Raw genomic sequence first — 17,499 nt, 5'->3', positions numbered from 1 at the left:
TTATTTTATTTTTTTTTTTGCGGGTGCAGTGGGGGTTAAGGACTTGCCCAAGGTCACACAGCTAGTAAGTGTCAAGTGTCTGAGGCCGGATTTGAACTCAGGAACTCCTGAATCCAGGGCCAGTGCTCTATCCACTGCACCACCTAGCCGCCCGCCATCCATCATCTTTTATAATGTCCTATATATATGTCTATGTGTGCAAATATCTGTCCATTCACAGAGATCATGGTTAGAATATGTTGAACCTGGAGTCATGGAAGGCTTCAATCCAGCCTTTGATTTGTTTCATGGCCAAAGTATTCATCATCAGACAGACATCTGGATGGTGATGAGCCTCTCTAAACCCAAGATGGTTCTCAAACAATAAACACATTTTGTCGCCAGCTCCCTACTGAAAGCCTTCCCGGGCTTGTAGAATGTGCCAGAGCTTACATTTCATTGACTTTACCCTCACAACTCGTCATTGCCCTTCTACAATATGGCTTTAGAATAGAATTTATTTTAATATTTCAAGGCTTCATGATTTCATCAATTGGAGTCTTCCTCAGTACTTCGCTATGCGCTTCATATGAGTTGTTGTGGCTGAAAATTTTCCAACTGTGTTCCACCTGGTGGTGAACTTCTCTAGGCTAGTTTTCAGATGACAGATATACACTATTCTGGGTAAATAGCCTTTCAGAAGTCGAGGTCAGCTCTATGCCACAATATGGCAGGTAGGCTGTTAAGTTTGGACAATTTCATTATATCTTTAGCTGGGAAATACAAAACCGATGATGAGATAGAAGAAAATATATTTCTATTTAATTTGTTTGTTTCTTCTCTTTTTATTTTTAATAGTTGCCTGTTCCTACCCAGTTTGGCACCTCATAATGCACCTACAAATAATGCTGCTACAACAGGTCTTACTGATGGTACTGTAATCAGTGGAATTGGAACTGGTAAATACTACTTAGTGCATTGGGGTTTATGAGATTTTATTTTATATAATTCCAAACTTTTCCATTGTATCATCTGTAAATATATATAATCCCCCCCCTCCCCAACAAACACAAATTTAAATATGTATATATCTCTTCTATCCCCTCTAGGTGAAAGATTCTTCCCTCCTCCATCTGGATTAAGCTACTCAAGCTGGTTTTGTATTGAACATTTTAGTTCATCTCCAAATAACCACCCAGTCAGACTTTTGACACTTGTGCGGCGAGCAAATTCTTCTGAGCAACATTATGTGTGCCTTGCTATAGTACTATCAGCAAAAGATCGGTCCCTAATTGTTTCTACTAAAGAGGAATTACTCCAGAATTATGGTAAGTTTTTCCTTTTCCTTTGAGTACTGAGAATAAAATAAAGAGATTTTTGTTGGATCCAGCCTTTAATCCTTTATTAAGGATTGACAAGAGGTCAAAGGATGTCAATGGGCAGTTTTCAAAGGAAAAAATACAAGCTTTCAGAAGTTATGGAAAAAATGCTCCAGATCACTGATAGATACAAATTAAAGCAACTACGAGGTTCTACCCTCACATGTCAGATTGGCATAGATTCCAAAAAACAAAACAAAACAAAACAAAAGGAAAAGGGCAGATGTTGGAGAGAATGGCGGAACAGAGGCACACACTGACGATTGGTGAAGTCATGAGGTGTTTTAGCCATTCTTGATGGTGACACCTTGTGTGAGCTCTCCATAAAATAGTGGTTTAGGCAAATGTACATTTGTCATTCAGACAACGTGACCAGCCCATCAAAATTGTGCTCTCTGGAGTAGAGTTTGAATGCTTGGCAATTCAGCTTGAGAAAAGACCTCAGCACCTTATATCCTGCCTGGTGATCTTCAGAATCTTCCTAAGAAAATTGAAATGCCAGCGTTTCTGTTTCCTGGCATGGCGCTGGTAGACTGCCCAGGTTTCACAGGCAGACAACAATGAGGTCAGCACAATGGGTCTGTAGACCTTCAGTTTGGTAGGCAGCCTAATGTTTCTTCTCTCTCACACTTCCCTTCAGAGCCTGCTGAACAATGAGCTAGCTCTGGCAATACATGTATTAATACATGTATCAACCTCATCATCTATGTATCCATCCCTGAAAAGTATACTTACTGCCAGGGGAAGTGAACTTATCCATAGCATTCAAATTTTATCCACTTGCTGAAACTGAAGGCTCCATATATGGATGATTCAATACTGGCTGGTGGAGAACCTCTGTTTTCTTGGTGTTAATTGTCAGGCCACAATTAGCACAAGTGGCAGAGAATTGATCCATACTCTGTTGCATCTCATTCTCAGAGGCGTTTTCCACAAATCATCATCAACCAATGCTAAAACCATTGACTATTTACCTCAGGTTGAAGTCAATCCCTGTCTAGTCAAACTTCCAACTGAAGAAGAGGTTTCAGATGCTATTAGGCTCTTCTGCTGTGGCAAAGTGCCTGGTTCTGCTTCTATTCCAACAGAGATCTACAAGGCAAGGAATACACTTATAAAAGCTGACTGAAAGGAGGTTCAAGGATGCCCCCATTATCTATCTTTATAAAGGAAATAGGTTGTCCTGTGACAATCACTGGGGGTGGAGGAGAGGGAGTGTCTCTCAGTCACTGCTGACAAAATTCTTCCCAGAGTCCTCCTTAATAAGCTGATCCTTTGGGTAGGTGGTCATCTACCTGAGAGCCGGTGTGGTTTGAGAAAGGCAGAGGAATGGTTGATAGGGTGTATGCTGCCTGACAACTCCAGAGAAATGCCAGGAGCAGAACAAACATTCATCAGTCTGACCAAAGCCTTTGATACTGTCAGTCGTGAGGGCTCGCAGAAGATTACAGCAAAATTTGGTTGCCCGGAGAAATTCCTCAGTATTGTAAGTCAGTTTCACTACAGCATGTTTGCCCAGCTTCTGGATAAAGGACAATGCCCTCACACTTTCCCAGTCACCAGTGGATCGAAGCAGAGCTTTGTGCTTGCTACCCTGCTTTTTAGCATGGTGTTTTCAGCAGTGTTGTTGGGTGCCATCAATGAGGACTAAAACAGCATCAAGGTCAGCTATCATATTGACGATAAATGCTTTCACTTGAAAAAGCTACAAGCCAGGACTAAAGTGGAGGGAGAGTTTCTTCACAGAGAGAGCAGCCAGGATGGGGAAGGGCTTTGAGTTCATGATATGTGAAGATCATCTGAAGGAAGTGAGCATATTTAGCTTTGTAATATTTACTAGCTTCCCCAAAACAGCTTCTCCATTGCCTAAAGGCATTACCCATCATCAGTTGGGGCTTCTCAGACTTGGTGGGTTTCTGAAGGCCACACAAGTACCTTGCCTTTCACCATATCCTTCCCTAATGTCCAGATGCTTTTCACCCAGGGACAGAGACAAGCCACATCCACAGAAGCTGTGTCCCAGCCACATCGTTGCACATCCTTGCTGTGTTTGTGCAAAGTAAATCTCATCCTTTTGTTGACTTTTCATTTCATCTCAATGTGAAACCAGAGTGCTGGTATTAGGGCTACCTCCACCCCCACCCCCCAACAATCCTGATGAAAAGAAGACTCCACAACAACATGAGGGCATTGTCGCAGAATCTGAAGGACCCTCATGTAGAGAAGGGATTAGACTTGTTATTTTTACCCTAATTATTTGAGTCATTCAGTTGTAGAACGGCTTACTGTAAGTTAAGACTGGATGACCACTTTCTGTTTATTTTTTTAGTCAACAGTGATAATAATAACAGCTGGCATTTGTTTTATGCTTTAAGGTTTACAGAGTGCTTTACAGTTTTGGTCTATACAATAATCCTGTGAGAGGAGTGCTATTCCTATTTATATTTTAGAGATGAGGAAACTGAAGCAGACTGGGTAAATGACTTGCCCAGGGTTACACATAGTAAGCATAGAGGATGTGAACATGGATCTTACTGACTGCAAGGCCAAGTGCTCTGTCCCTTGTACCACGTAGCTCTCCCTAGTGGGGATTTCTTTGTGTGTGGGTCGGTTGAGAGGACTGCTGGGCTTTTTTCCACTTCTTGGAGTCTGCTCCTTCATAGACTAATACAGGGCTTCTTAAGCTTTTTCCGCTCAAGACCCTTTTTTCCTTGGAGGAATTTTTACATGACACCAGTTATATAAATATATAAAATCGGTATACAAATCAAACCTTTACTGCCAAATTTTTGATGACCCCCATATTCAGTTTTGTGATCCCATATGGGGTCATGACCCACAGTTTAAGATGCTTTGGACGAGTGGATGACAAATCTCCTCCCTAATACAGACTCAAAATATATTTGAGAAATGTGGTCAGTAAATTGTACTATAACCACACTATTATTGCAGACCAAGCTATTGCCCACGGACACCCAAGCAAAACATTAATGCGTAAAAACTAATCTAAATCTATTGTTAATACATGTTGCCATACCAGACATACCTAATTTCCAAGGTGCATAGAATGAAATTTTTAAAGATTACAAAGAGTGGGGGCAGCTAGGTGGTATACTGGATAAAGCACCGGCCCTGGATTCAGGAGGATCTGAGTTAAATCTGACCACAGACACTTGACAGTTAGTAGCTGTGTGACCCTGGGCAAGTCACTTAACCCTTATTGCCCGCGCCCCCCCCCCCCCCAAAAAATTTCAGAGACCCAACCAAGGAGATCAAAAAGGATGCTTCTCTGGGCTCTTATTTAGGTTGTAATCCTGTCATTTAGCTCCAGGAGGTATTTATTTATCTGCTTGAGCAATGGTCGTAGGCCATTAAAGGTAAATTAATAATAGGAAGATGGTTACTTGCCTCAGTACCAAAATGTGATGGTGACCGTGGTGGTGATGATTGTGATGGTAATATCAATGTTCATAGTGATGATAATGGTGGTCGTCATAATTATAAATCTTATTCCTGTGGTTCTTAGGGATTTGCACAGCACTTTACATAAAAGATCTCTTTGGAACTTTATCTGTAATAGTCACCATTACATGTGTCAGTTCTTCTTTTACTTTCATTTGTAATTTGCTTGTCTTTAATGATCTCAAAGAAGTAAAGAATTCTATTTCAGTAAAAGTCACCAGCATTCTTATAGATGTTTCAGTGATTCATATCAGCTCTACAATCCAGTTTATTTAGTACCATTTAAATTTTTAAAAAATTAAACCAAAGTTTCTTAGCACCCTAATAGTTTTTTGTTTATAAGCCCAAATGAAGAAAAATATAGGGTCATTGTCAGGATCAAATGAGATAATATTTGTAAAGTCCCTAGCCCAATACCTGGAACATAGTAGGTGTTGTATAAGTGCTTATTCCCTTCCCTTCATAGCTACTTGTAAAATAAAAATTCTTATAAAGTCACTAGTAATAGCATTTATCTTTTGAGTAGTTTGTGTAATCTAATTCCCTTGTATTCTCTTTATTTTCCAGAATTCTTTTAAGTGAATATATTACTTAAAACCTGATTTGGGTAGTATTAGTATTATATATAATCTTTGAGTAGTATTATTTGGGTAGTGTTACATGCTTGCTAATAGCACAGTGATGTTGAGTGAGGTGACACTTAATACTTGTGTCTATGTATTTGCTTTAATGGAAAGTCCTTAAACTCATCTAAACCACGAAGATGAGATTGGCCTAAGCATTTCCTTACATTTTCTGTTTTGCTTTAGTCGATGACTTCAGTGAAGAATCCTCATTTTATGAAATTCTTCCTTGCTGTGCCCGCTTTCGCTGTGGAGACCTCATAGTTGAGGGACAGTGGCATCATCTTGTGCTAGTAATGAGCAAAGGCATGTTGAAAAACAGCACTGCTGCCCTCTACCTTGATGGGCAGCTTGTCAATACAGTGAAGGTACGTCTTTACTTCTAAATCCCTACACACTCTAAAAAGTTTGATTGATTGATTGATTTGATTGATTGAAATTGTGCTTTTGCCCAAAATTGATCTCTACTTTGCCTCGGATGTGGTGTTTCACACTCTTTGCCATGTCCTGGGCCTCAATTTATTAGTGAGTGATGAGGAGACACTTAGCAGGTAAGGATAGAGTTGTAGACCGTAGGGGTGTGTGTTCATGTAGAAGAGTCTTCCTGCAGGCCTGTAACCACTAACACATAGCTCTGGAGCTGTGAGGGTTATTTAGTTCAGCTCCCTCATGTTATAAATTGAAGAAATTTCACGTTCAGAGAGGTTAATGACTAGCCTGAGGTCACAGAGACTCCAATCCTGTACTGTTTCCTTGAGTCAGGCTGCATTTTGCTTTGGCTGGTGTAGCATTATTTATAAATAACTTCTGATTCCCATTTCATGTCTGTATCTCTCCCTTCATTTTGGTTCTTGGGTACACTGAGCATCATTTTATTTATTAACACCCAAATCCCATGTAACAGAGAGGGAAGGGTGTGTTCAGTGTGAGCTCTGGAGATAGGAGCATAAAAGTAAAAATCACAGAAAAGTTATATTTTCAGGAGTAGAATCATTATGCTTTGATGTCTTTTAAAAACTGGCCATCTTATTTTGTAAGCTTTTGAGAATGCTATCATATTAACCAATGAAGGCAGAATTTATAAACTACCTCTAGAGGGGATGATCCCAAGAGAATGAAAAAGATCAAATTGTTCGTAGTATGAGCAGGTGACCAGGAAGACACCAGTAACTCCCCACCTGCATCTCATTGCTTATAAAATGTTTATGAGAGTTCAGAGATCTCCTCAGTGAAATATGAGAAGCAAACAGGGTTTCACAAACACTTCTTCACAGCACACCGTGTCTTCAGAGCCCCCCAAATGATTCAGTGCTATACAAAGCTGTGTCTTCATTGTTTGTTCCTTACAAAAAGCTTAAGTCCGTAGCACAAAACCCCATGTGAAGGCTCTGCTTCAGTAAACAGATGGTGCTGTGCTTTACCAAACGATCAAGGCCTATGCTTTGGCTCTGCTGTACAGAGAAAATCATTTGATGTTTTCTATGTGTTTAAGCTTTATCTTTCATTTTACTGCTTAAAATCGAAGGATGGGTTTTTAGGTCAATTAGTGTTTGGTTGTTTGGTTTTTGGGTTTTTTTTTTTTTTTCCCAGCAATGGCTATACTGTCTATGTTGCCTGTGTGCTTTTTTCTTATAAACAGCCACACTGAGGTTTCTTAAGTTATTTTCCATATCCTTAAGTATTTGAGACTTTATATAAGTCCAGACCACTTTATAAAACTATGGTTTTAGGATGCTTCGTGATATTTATATATGCTTTGTAGGTGATTCATAGTGATTGGAAAGAATACTCTTTTGTCAAGTACAAGCTTGGAAATAAATGGTTGGTATTTGACTAAAAAAAGAAATTCTATAAAGATTTTTAGTAGAATGAAACCAACTGCAGAGTAATTTTATTCAGTAGTTCTCTGAGAATGTGACTCCATGAAACTGAAATTGAAAAGCAGAAAATGTAATCAGCTTGATTGATTTCTCTGTACCCCCTACAATTCAATTGCCGTTTTTGTTAAAACAAATCAAATGATAATAGTTTTTGGCATCATGTAGACCTAGCAATAGTGGGCCTTGAAATATGAAATTAAACATTTGGTATACAGGATTTTGGAAAGTAAGACTCTGTGTGTGTATGTGTGCCTTTTCACACTAACATGTACTTAAGTATTACAGCAAAAACATGAATTGTTGCATCTTATGTGCCCCGGTGAGATGCTGCAAACTTACAATGGAATTTCCAAAGAAACATGCTATATGTTGCACCCACATCTCCTTGAAATCTGCTTGTGGTTTTCCTGCATCTCTCTTGTCCTGTTGTGGGCTGTTACTAAAGAGCCAGGGAGAAGTTCAGCCTCCTGTTTCAGTCCCTCCCTCAGGGCAGAGGTCCAAGTGATGCTGGAGCACAGACTTCTATCCTCTGCCCTTAGGTTTCCTGTCATTAGCCGTCCTTGGGACTTTGGCACAGTGTGAATGTAGCCCCTGAGTTCTGGGGGATAGAGATATGTAGCCTAAGTTAAACTTGCTCGTTTTCCTTTTCTGGCATACCTGATTCTACTCTGATTCCTTTCTCCTCATTTTCCTTTCTAGCTTCATTATGTTCACAGTACTCCAGGGGGTTCAGGTTCTGCAAACCCACCTGTTGTCAGCACAGTGTATGCCTATATTGGCACGCCACCAGCTCAACGCCAGCTTGCTTCATTGGTGTGGCGCCTGGGACCCACACATTTCTTAGAAGAAGTTTTGCCTATTTCAAGTGTTAATATCATCTATGAATTAGGACCAAATTATGTTGGAAGCTTTCAGGCTGTACACGTCCCATGTAAGTACCCTTGTGCCTCTTAGCTAAAATTCTTCCTTTTAATGATTCATACAATAGTCCTTATGAATTGTGTATGTTGTCATCCAATCAAAAAAAATTTATAAATGATCCAACAAGCATTTATTTAATACTTACTGCACGCAGAGCACCGGGAATACAAATACAAACAATAAAACAATCCCTTCTTACAAGGACAACAAGAATATTATTTATTCTCTCTCTCTCTCTCTCTCTCTCTCTCTCTCTCTCGTCTCTCTCGTCTCTCTATCTCTGTCTCTGTCTCTCCCTCCCTCCCTCTCTGTCTCTCTCCCTCCCTCTCTCTCTCTGTCTCTGTCTCTGTCTCTCTATAGTCTCTCTGTCTCTCTCTCTCTCTCTCCCTCCCTCTCTCTCTCTCTGTCTCTCTCTCTCTGTGTCTCTCCCTCCCTCTCTCTCTCTCTTTCTCTTGTCTCTTCCAAACTTTTTCATCCTTCCTTAAAGCCTTCCACAGCCCCTTCTCCTCTCACCTTCTCAACTGAGAATCTTGCCTCATATTTTACAGAAAAAATGAAGGCCATTTTCTGTGAACTCACCTTGTGGCACTATCTCCCCCTTCACCTGTCTCACATGATGAGGTAGCCTTACTCCTTGCTAAAATTAAGCCCTCTTCCTGCTCCAGCAATTTCATTCCGATTGCCTCCTTTGTCATCCCCCTCTATCACTTACCTTCAATCTCTCCCTGTCCACTAGCTCCTTCCCTACTTCCTGCCTTTGTCTCTCCCATCTTACCACCAAAGCTGCACTGTCCAAACTTACATGATTAAATTAATTAAATTAATTAATTAAAATAAAATCTCTTAATTGTCAAATCTGATATTTTTCTAACTTGTCATTTTCCCAGATCTTTGCAGCCTTCGCCACTGTTGACCTCTCTCTTCTCCAGGTTTTCATCGCCCAGTCTCCTGGTTCTCTTCCTACCTATAAGAATGCTCCTTTTCTGGCTCCTTATCTGGAGCATGCCCTCTAACCATAGGTGTCCCTTAGGGCTCTGACCTCAGTCTGTTTCTCTTATTCTACTGTACTACCTCATTGGTGGTTTCATCAGCTCTCATCAATATAATTATTATCACCATGCTGATGATGCGTCAATCATCCTGTCCTTCCCTACCTCTCTATTGACCTCTCATCTCTCATCTCCAACTGCTTTTCAGACATCTCAAACTAAACACAAGTTGAAAACAGTCCTCATTTTCTTTCTATCTAAACCCTCTGCCTCTCTCACCTTCCCTATTACAGAGGAAAGCAACGCCATCTTCCTGGTCTTTCAGACTTGCAGACCAATTGTTATCCTCAGCTCCTCACTGTCTTGGACCTTGCATGACAAATTTGTGGATTTCGCCTTTGCAGCACCTCTCAAACAGGCCCTCTTCTCTCCTGTGACACTGCAACCGCTCTGGTGCAGACCCTCATCACCTCACACCTAGACTGTTACAGCAGACTGCTGATGCATGGGTCTGCCTGCCTCAAGTCTCACCCCACTTCCTTCAGCCACTAAAGTGATTGTCCTAAAGCCTAGGTTCAGCCATATCATACACCACCACCCTGAGCACCCCTATTTAATAAACTCCAAGGGTCCCCTCTCCCCTTCAGGATCAAATACAAAATACTTTGTGAATCAAAGTCCTTTATAAGCCAGCCCCCCCCACACACACACACACATTTCCAGTCTTCTTAAACTGTATTCCCGGCCACATACCCTTCAAATAGTGATATGGACCTTCTGGCTGTTTCTTTAAAAAAATACTCCATCGCTTGGATCCAAGCATTTTCTCTGGCTGTCCCCCATTTCAGTCACAGGGGATGGCCACTGCAAAAGCAAGGAGAAGAGCACGTAGTAGGATATGTAAAGAATAGAGAAAAGGGCAGTTGCGACTGACCCCCACAATGCAGGAAAAAGCAAGGGGAATAGAGGCTGGAAAGGTAGGTTGGGTTCAGGTTCTTAAGGACTTTAGAAATCAGATGAACTAACTCATAATTAATCCTAGAGGCAATAAGGACTCACTGGAGTTTATTGATTAAATTGGGGAGGGCCATGGTCATATTTGGGCTCAGTACAGTCCCCTCGGTAGGTGGTTGTATGGAGGATAAATTTGAGTGGGAAGAAGCTGAACAGAGATACCAATGAGGAGGCCGTGGTCATAGTGGAGGCAAGAAGTGAGAACCTGAACACGCGTGATGACTGTGAGAAGTATCGTGGAATTAGAAACAAGGTTTTCCACCGGATTAGAAATTTGGGTTGAAGGAAGGGAATTAAGAAGTAGAGGGTAGGGGCAGCTAGGTGGTACAGTGGATAAAGCACTGGCCCTGGATTCAGGAGGACCTGAGTTCAAATCCGGCCTCAGACACTTAACACTTACTAGCTGTGTGACCCTGGGCAAGTCACTTAACCCCCATTGCCCTGCGAAGAAGAAGGAGGAGGAGGAGGAGGAGGAGGAAGAAGTAGTAGTAGTAGAGGGTAATGTGAAGAGTATGAACCTGAGAGTCTGGAAGAAAGGTGTTCCCTTGAACAGAAATAGGGAAGTTTAGAAGACAGAGATCACTGGCTCTGATTTGTACACACTGAGTTTAAGATTTCTCTGGGTCGTCCAGTTTGAAATGTCCAGTAGGCATCTGGAGATGAGGCACAATTAATAGGGGCTGGGGTGAAAGAGGAAAAAAAGGAAAGTGTTCTTGCTTTCATGGCCTTTCAGTCTTTGGGGGAATACACCAAGGATATAAGTGTATATGTATGTATAGAATAGATAAAAATAAGTACAAGGTGAATTGGTGTGGAGGCTTTGTGCCACGTGAGCAGAGTTGTAAAAGAAAGTCTCAGACATGCAGCTTGGGGAAGAGTAGTTTCTGTTGAGGGGTGTGATTGAAAGTCACCAGGTGGCACTTAGTAAGCTCCAGGAACTGTGCCAAGCAGGAGGGATGCAAAAGGTGACAAAAGAGAGTTGCAAAGAGGAAATTGATAGGCCTGGGGAACAGCTTGGATTTAGGGGGTGAGAGAGAGTGAGGCCCCCAGGAAGAGGCCTAGGTTGCCAGGGGGAGGGAGGGGAGGATGGTGTTACCTTCTACAATAATAGGAAAGGCAGAAAGGGGGAAGGGTAGAAGGAGAAAGTTATAACGAGTTCTGTTTTGGATGTGTTGAATTTGAGATGTCTACTGGACATCTCGTTTGAGATATCTGAAAAGCAACAGTGTTAAGAAGCGAGCGCAGAGGGCTTCTTCTTGGGAGTTTGTGAAGTGGTGGAGATATACAGGGGCATCGCTTGAGGGGAAGACCGTAAATCTTTTCATGGTTGGAAAGACGTGTTTGTAGGCAGCAGAGAAAGAACCACGGGATAGGGAGGGATGGAGGTTTAGAGCTCTATTTTTCTTCTCGGCTAGAAGGCCAGGCTAATTTCTATCCTCTCCCCTAGGCTAGATAGACCTTCTGAACTTTCAGAGACATGTGCGCTCACTTTACTAATATTTAATATATTTTAATAAATGCTTAATGCCCCCAAACTGGTGCCAAAGCTTCTAATTTATAAGTAACAACTATATTAAGAACCCCAGTTAATTTTCTCTAAACGTGGGACAGAAATAAGGTGATCACACATATAGTTTTACATGCCACATAGTGAATTATTTTCTTGATATATTGCTATAATATTCATGCCAGAATTTTGTTTAAAACTTTTGCATCACTTTACATAAAATTTAACCCTTTTTCTACTTTGATTTTCCTTGGTTTTGGTGTTAAAACATTCTCTTTTAAAAAAAAAGTGTTTGCTAAAGTGCATCCTTTATTATTGAAGATTATTTTGTAGTATAGATGTTCATTGTTCTCTAAATGTCTGCTTGAACTCACTTGTAACTTGATCTGGGCTAATGTTTTTCCTTTGTTAGAGCTGTTAGACCACTTTGGTCACAGGATGATCCATTTTTTGCCATGATAACTTATCAGAAGTTATCATCTAATAAATTATAGAGGGCTTATGATTTGTACCACTAGAGGGAAAGTACATCCACATCAAAGAAATCATATCCATTTCTTTATTATCCTCTTTCATTGTGCTGAGCCTACAGATTTCTTCAGGTAGGTTGCTTTTTCTGATGAGCGATGCCACCAGCTGCTGCAGTTCAACAGAACAGCAGATGGCAGCAGGACTTACTTGTAGAAACAAGGTAGCTTTGGTTCAGAAAGCAATTCTGCTGGTAGAGCCAGACCTGCCTTTAGGGGGGCTGGAGTGAATAAATTCCTGTCACCTCCCATCAAGCCTTTGAAGCTACGACACCCTCTTCCCTCCCACCCCCACCTCTTTGGCGTTGTAGATTACTCTAGAACTCCCCTTGGGATGGTGTTTTATCCAGCTCTGCTCTCTTTACCTACCTGAGCCAAGAAGCTTTGCCCAGTAAAAAAGAATTAAGCATATTCCATAACAGACCAAAAGCCGCATTTCTTCATCTCTACACCAAGGATGGAAATTTCTGTTTAGCCCCACTTAGTATATTTATTTTGAAGATAACTAATTCTGCTTTTGAGGTGCATTATTTCTTATTTTGAAGGTAAAGATTCCAAATGTGAAAGTGGCATCCCATCCCCTGTGTCATTAGTACCAGAAGAAAAAGTGTCATTTGGTCTCTATGCCGTCTCTGTCTCCTCACTCACAGTGGCAAGAATAAGAAAAGTTTACAACAAGTTAGATAGCAAAGCCATTGCTAAGCAGGTAAGTGGGGATTATTTTGTGATAAACTGTGGTTGGCATATATTGGAAAAGGTCACATATTTCCTTTAAAATCTTCTAGAATTTTAGTTTGGGGCAGTAATAGAGTGATTACTGCTTTCCTTATGACAATTTCCCTAGACTAAACCTCCCCAAATCTTTTTAACTTGGGAAATTGAATTCTAGCCAACAGTGCATTATTTAAGTTTCATATTGGCTTTTTTTAAAAACTGAATTTAAAAATAAAATTACTCATATATATGCATTGCTGGGTTTTTGTTTGTTTTTGCTGAGATTTTTGATTTCCTCTATATTAGGAGCTCTCCTTGGCCAATGCCGATCAGCCCTTTCCCTTCCCTATAGCTCATGGTCTGAAACAGGGAGGACTCTATGAGAGAGTGTGGTTGGTTGCATGAGATCCAGCCGGGAAGAGAAAGACGGTCATCTTGGGCCAGTTAGTCATTAAACCCTAAAACTGTAAATAGGAGAGGAGCCAAACAATATTGGAAGACGGAGTCTTCTCACCCATGAATACCCTCTACCAGTGAAATTATGTTCTATGTGTAAAACCCATATACTTGCTGTGTGTGTGTGTGTGTGTGTGTGTGTGTGTGTGAGAGAGAGAGAGAGAGAGAGAGAGAGAGAGAGAGAGAGAGAGATCAGGCAAGGACAACAAAGGGAGAACAGGAACTTGCTCTTTTGACTCCGAGCTCACATCTCTTGTCAGTCTGTCACGTATCCTCTCACACTTTTTTAGTTGTTATCATTAAAAAAAAGAAAAATTTCTTTTTGATACCTTTTTTCTTGTGGGTTTTATGGCAACTACAAAGTTAATATAATCAACCACAAAGGGCCGATATGTATTCCTACCCAGTCTTCCTCCCATGTAGGCATATTTTATCTAGGACATTTTAAAAACATTATTCGTGAACTTTCACAATTCATTGAGTTAAGGAAATTTATATTGATTATTGATTGTGAAGTGGAGGCAGCAGATGATGATGTTTTAGGATGTCCTCAGTTGAACTCCTGTTTGATGCAAACCCCTTTAGTCTTTCATGATACTGCATCAAGAATAGTTGTTGGGAGGGCAGCTAGGTGGCGCAGTGGATAAAGCACCGCTCAGGAGGTCCTGAGTTCAAATTCAACCTCAGACACTTGCCACTTACTAGCTGTGTGACTTTGGGTAAGTCACTTAACCCTCATTGCCCCACCAAAAAAAAAAAAGAGAGAGAGAGAGAGAATAATTGTCCCTGTTTCCATCTTTGTGGTTTATTTCCTCTGTAACTTTTGCATTGCTCTGAAATTACATGTTTTCCATATAACGAATTATGTACTCAATCCATATATTTTTATGAAAGACTCCTTACTTATTTTCCCATTGGAAGGCAAAATAATTTGTTTTTTCAATTAGGTCTGGTGTTTAGAGCAAAAAAATCTCTATTTCCCCATTGATGGTTTTTATCACGTTCTTTTTCTGTTCCACAGTTAGCCATTTCCTCCCATGAGAATGCCACCCCTGTGAAGTTGTTACATAACTCAGCTGGGCATCTGAATGGGCCAGCACGCACTGTTGGCGCTGCACTCATTGGCTACTTAGGTAAGACAGAGTTCTGTTTGTATGTATCTAGGTTTTGATTCGACAGATTTGTAGATTTGTTAGTAATAAATAAATAAAGATAAATATAACAATTTGAGGCAGTGCAGTATTTGGGATTACAATATATGATATCTTTTGGGGTCAGACAAACATCCACATTTAGTGCAGTTATCTATGATTACTTCAAGAAACCAGGTATAAAGGCCCTACTTTTCTTCCAAATCACATCTACTTCATTCTTTAGTGCTCAGTGGTATTTTTATAATACCCAAATTGCCTTAATGTTAAATGGACTTATAAGTGGACTACTATTATCTGATCTTACACAAGAAAAAACTTTCCCAACCTTTAAATTTGCGAGGGGGGGGTGGGAATGAGGGTTAAGTGACTTGCTCAGGGTCACACAGGTAATAAGTGTCAAGTGTTTGAGGCCGTATTTGAACTCAGGTCCTCTTGACTCCAGGGCCCATGCTCTATCCCACTCCACCACCTAGCTGCCCCCTTTAAAAAATTTTTTTTAAATCATCCTTTTTTTCTTTTTGTCCATTCTTGAGAACTGAATAAGCAAAATACATTCTTGATATTTCAAGATAAATTTAAATGTTGACTTCTATGGTATTTTTCAAGCTGTTTAACTAACTTATCAGCATGTGTGATTTGAGCTATCCTTTACAAATGTGGAGAGCCAGAAAATGTTAACCAGAATCTATTATGTTTCTTAGTCCTTATAATTGTACTAATTAGTGGCTTGTTATTTATTGTTGTTGTTTTGTAATGGTGCAATAATGCAGTTTTTCTTTATTCTAAAAAACTTTTTTCTCTGATTTTTATTCTTCATCTTTGATAAGTGTCAGGGACTGTCTACTGCCAGTGTGGACACTCTCCCTCTACTAACACAGGTCAACAACTAGAGTTTTAGAGATGTGACTCGGGCAATGACAGTTTAAGTCTCTTATTGAATGCTGTGCTGATAAATGCTTAACAACTGGCTCTCTGAAAGAAATGCATATAGGACACATTTGTAAGATTAATCTGCATGATTTACATTTTCTCCATCATATTCTTAAGTCTCAGCAATCAACAAAACAGAAAATCAAGCCCTGATTCATGTGTTTACCAATTTCAGAGTCTCACACTGAAAATTTAACAGCTGTTTCTCCAAAGCTGGTTCAAGTTGTCTCCAGGTTTGGTATTCTGTCCATTCTGCCATACTATCTCAATTCTCTTAATTCAATTAAACGAAAATTAATTGAGCATATAGTCTGTTCCCAGAAATTATGTTCTTTTCAAGTAAGCACTAACTCTTCAGAACCCATGGTTGCAGAATAATTACAAATCTCACCTAAACATGAAAAATTTTAAGAATGGCTTTTTTAATCTCTCTCTATATATATTTTGGACCAAACTTGTGATTTCATCTTATAGAGAGCTCCACATGATAAAACCCCTTTTACTAAAAACTCCTTTTTCATATTGGCAACTGTTGTGTAACTTAGGGAACAAGAGGTTAAATGATTTGCCCACATATGGCCTGAATGTCTTAGAGGCGGACCTTGAACCTAGGTCTTCCTGACTCTGAGACTGTCCTTATGTCTACATTTTCTATGCTAAGTTGACTCACATCTCTCTTAGAATTAGAAAGACATGATTTAAAAAAATAAAAAACCTCTTATGTACTGTCTACCTGAATCCTTTCTCTTCTACTACAAGAACAAGTTCTAATGGTTTCATAAACATATTTTTAAAAGAGCCTACTAGAGTTTTCTCTCTTGATGGCCACTTGAAAGTCATATCACTACTAGAATTGATTCTGAAATTCCACAAATGAATATTTTTTAATCATGTGTGAGACAAAATCATCAAAAATAATCTCTTCAGTTTGTACCGTTCAATCCATTTTATACAAATTAATTCACCGTATTTACATAGGAATGAAAAAAAGCATTTATCAATCACTTGCTATATATAGATTACTTTGATTTTATTAGACTAATCATTTTGGGGAAGGAAAGAGATAAGGAACTGATATCCAAGAGCCATCAAATTGGGTTGCGTTATTTTTATATATTTACCATTTAAGAAAACAATTGAGAGATTTGGCCCTCATGGTTTCTCCCTGTCTTTTTTTTATACAGGAGTAAGAACGTTTGTACCTAAGCCTGTGGCCACGACTTTACAATACATTGGAGGAGCTGCTGCCATCCTGGGGTTAGTGGCCATGGCATCAGATGTGGAAGGGTTGTATGCAGCTGTCAAGGCCCTGGTTTGTGTAGTGAAGAGTAACCCACTAGCCAGCAAAGAAATGGAAAGAATCAAGGGTTATCAGGTAAGTAAATAGGAGGGTTTTATCAATTCCTTTTGTCTTCGTGATGGTTGGTAGCACATTTATCAAGCTACAGAGGAGAAACATAGTTCGCATTCACTCGTGTCATTCAGTACATATACTTTAAAAAGCATGAAATGAGAATGAAGTTAGTGCCTCATTTAATTCATGGGTTTGTTTTTTTCCCCTCCTGACTCTTCAAACTTTTCCTGGTCAGACAAATTATTTCAGTATAGGTTTTAAATACTTTGAAATTCTCGTTGAACTATAAGTAATTGAATAGAAGCAATGACATAGTTCTGGATTTCAGGGAGCCTGGGTTTGGTGAAAAGCTAAGACAGGGTGCCACTTTGTGGAGCATAGTCATGCAGATTGGGGTTGGGGCCTAGGGCCATGGCCTAGCAAGTGACATGTTGCCACATATATCTGCTATTGTTATAGATCCTGTTCTTGGTGTGTTGATACATGCTGACTTCCTTTAGAGCTCTTAAAATTTCTTTACACTATTTTTTTTCAAATAGAATAAAATAATATTTTATTTAGGTGCTAGGGAAAGGAAACCAAGAGAGAAGGCATGGCACAGAGGCGGGGC

At 40.0% G+C, this 17,499-nt stretch overlaps 1 protein-coding gene across 1 annotated transcript in view; it reads left to right on the top strand.

The window, feature by feature from the left end:
• Positions 1 to 17,499, top strand: part of WDFY3 (WD repeat and FYVE domain containing 3) — a 332,419-nt gene that overhangs the window by 200,686 nt on the left and 114,234 nt on the right. The window contains 7 exon segments of the mRNA XM_043973480.1: positions 838 to 938; positions 1,089 to 1,307; positions 5,630 to 5,811; positions 8,023 to 8,254; positions 12,827 to 12,987; positions 14,473 to 14,584; positions 16,720 to 16,910. Coding sequence (XP_043829415.1) covers positions 838 to 938; positions 1,089 to 1,307; positions 5,630 to 5,811; positions 8,023 to 8,254; positions 12,827 to 12,987; positions 14,473 to 14,584; positions 16,720 to 16,910 — 1,198 coding nt within the window.

The sequence above is a fragment of the Dromiciops gliroides genome, chromosome 6, assembly GCF_019393635.1.
Source record: "Dromiciops gliroides isolate mDroGli1 chromosome 6, mDroGli1.pri, whole genome shotgun sequence".
NCBI lineage: Eukaryota > Metazoa > Chordata > Mammalia > Microbiotheria > Microbiotheriidae > Dromiciops > Dromiciops gliroides.
Note: the sequence above shows the minus strand (reverse complement) of the source record. Positions and strands in the feature narration are given on the sequence as shown.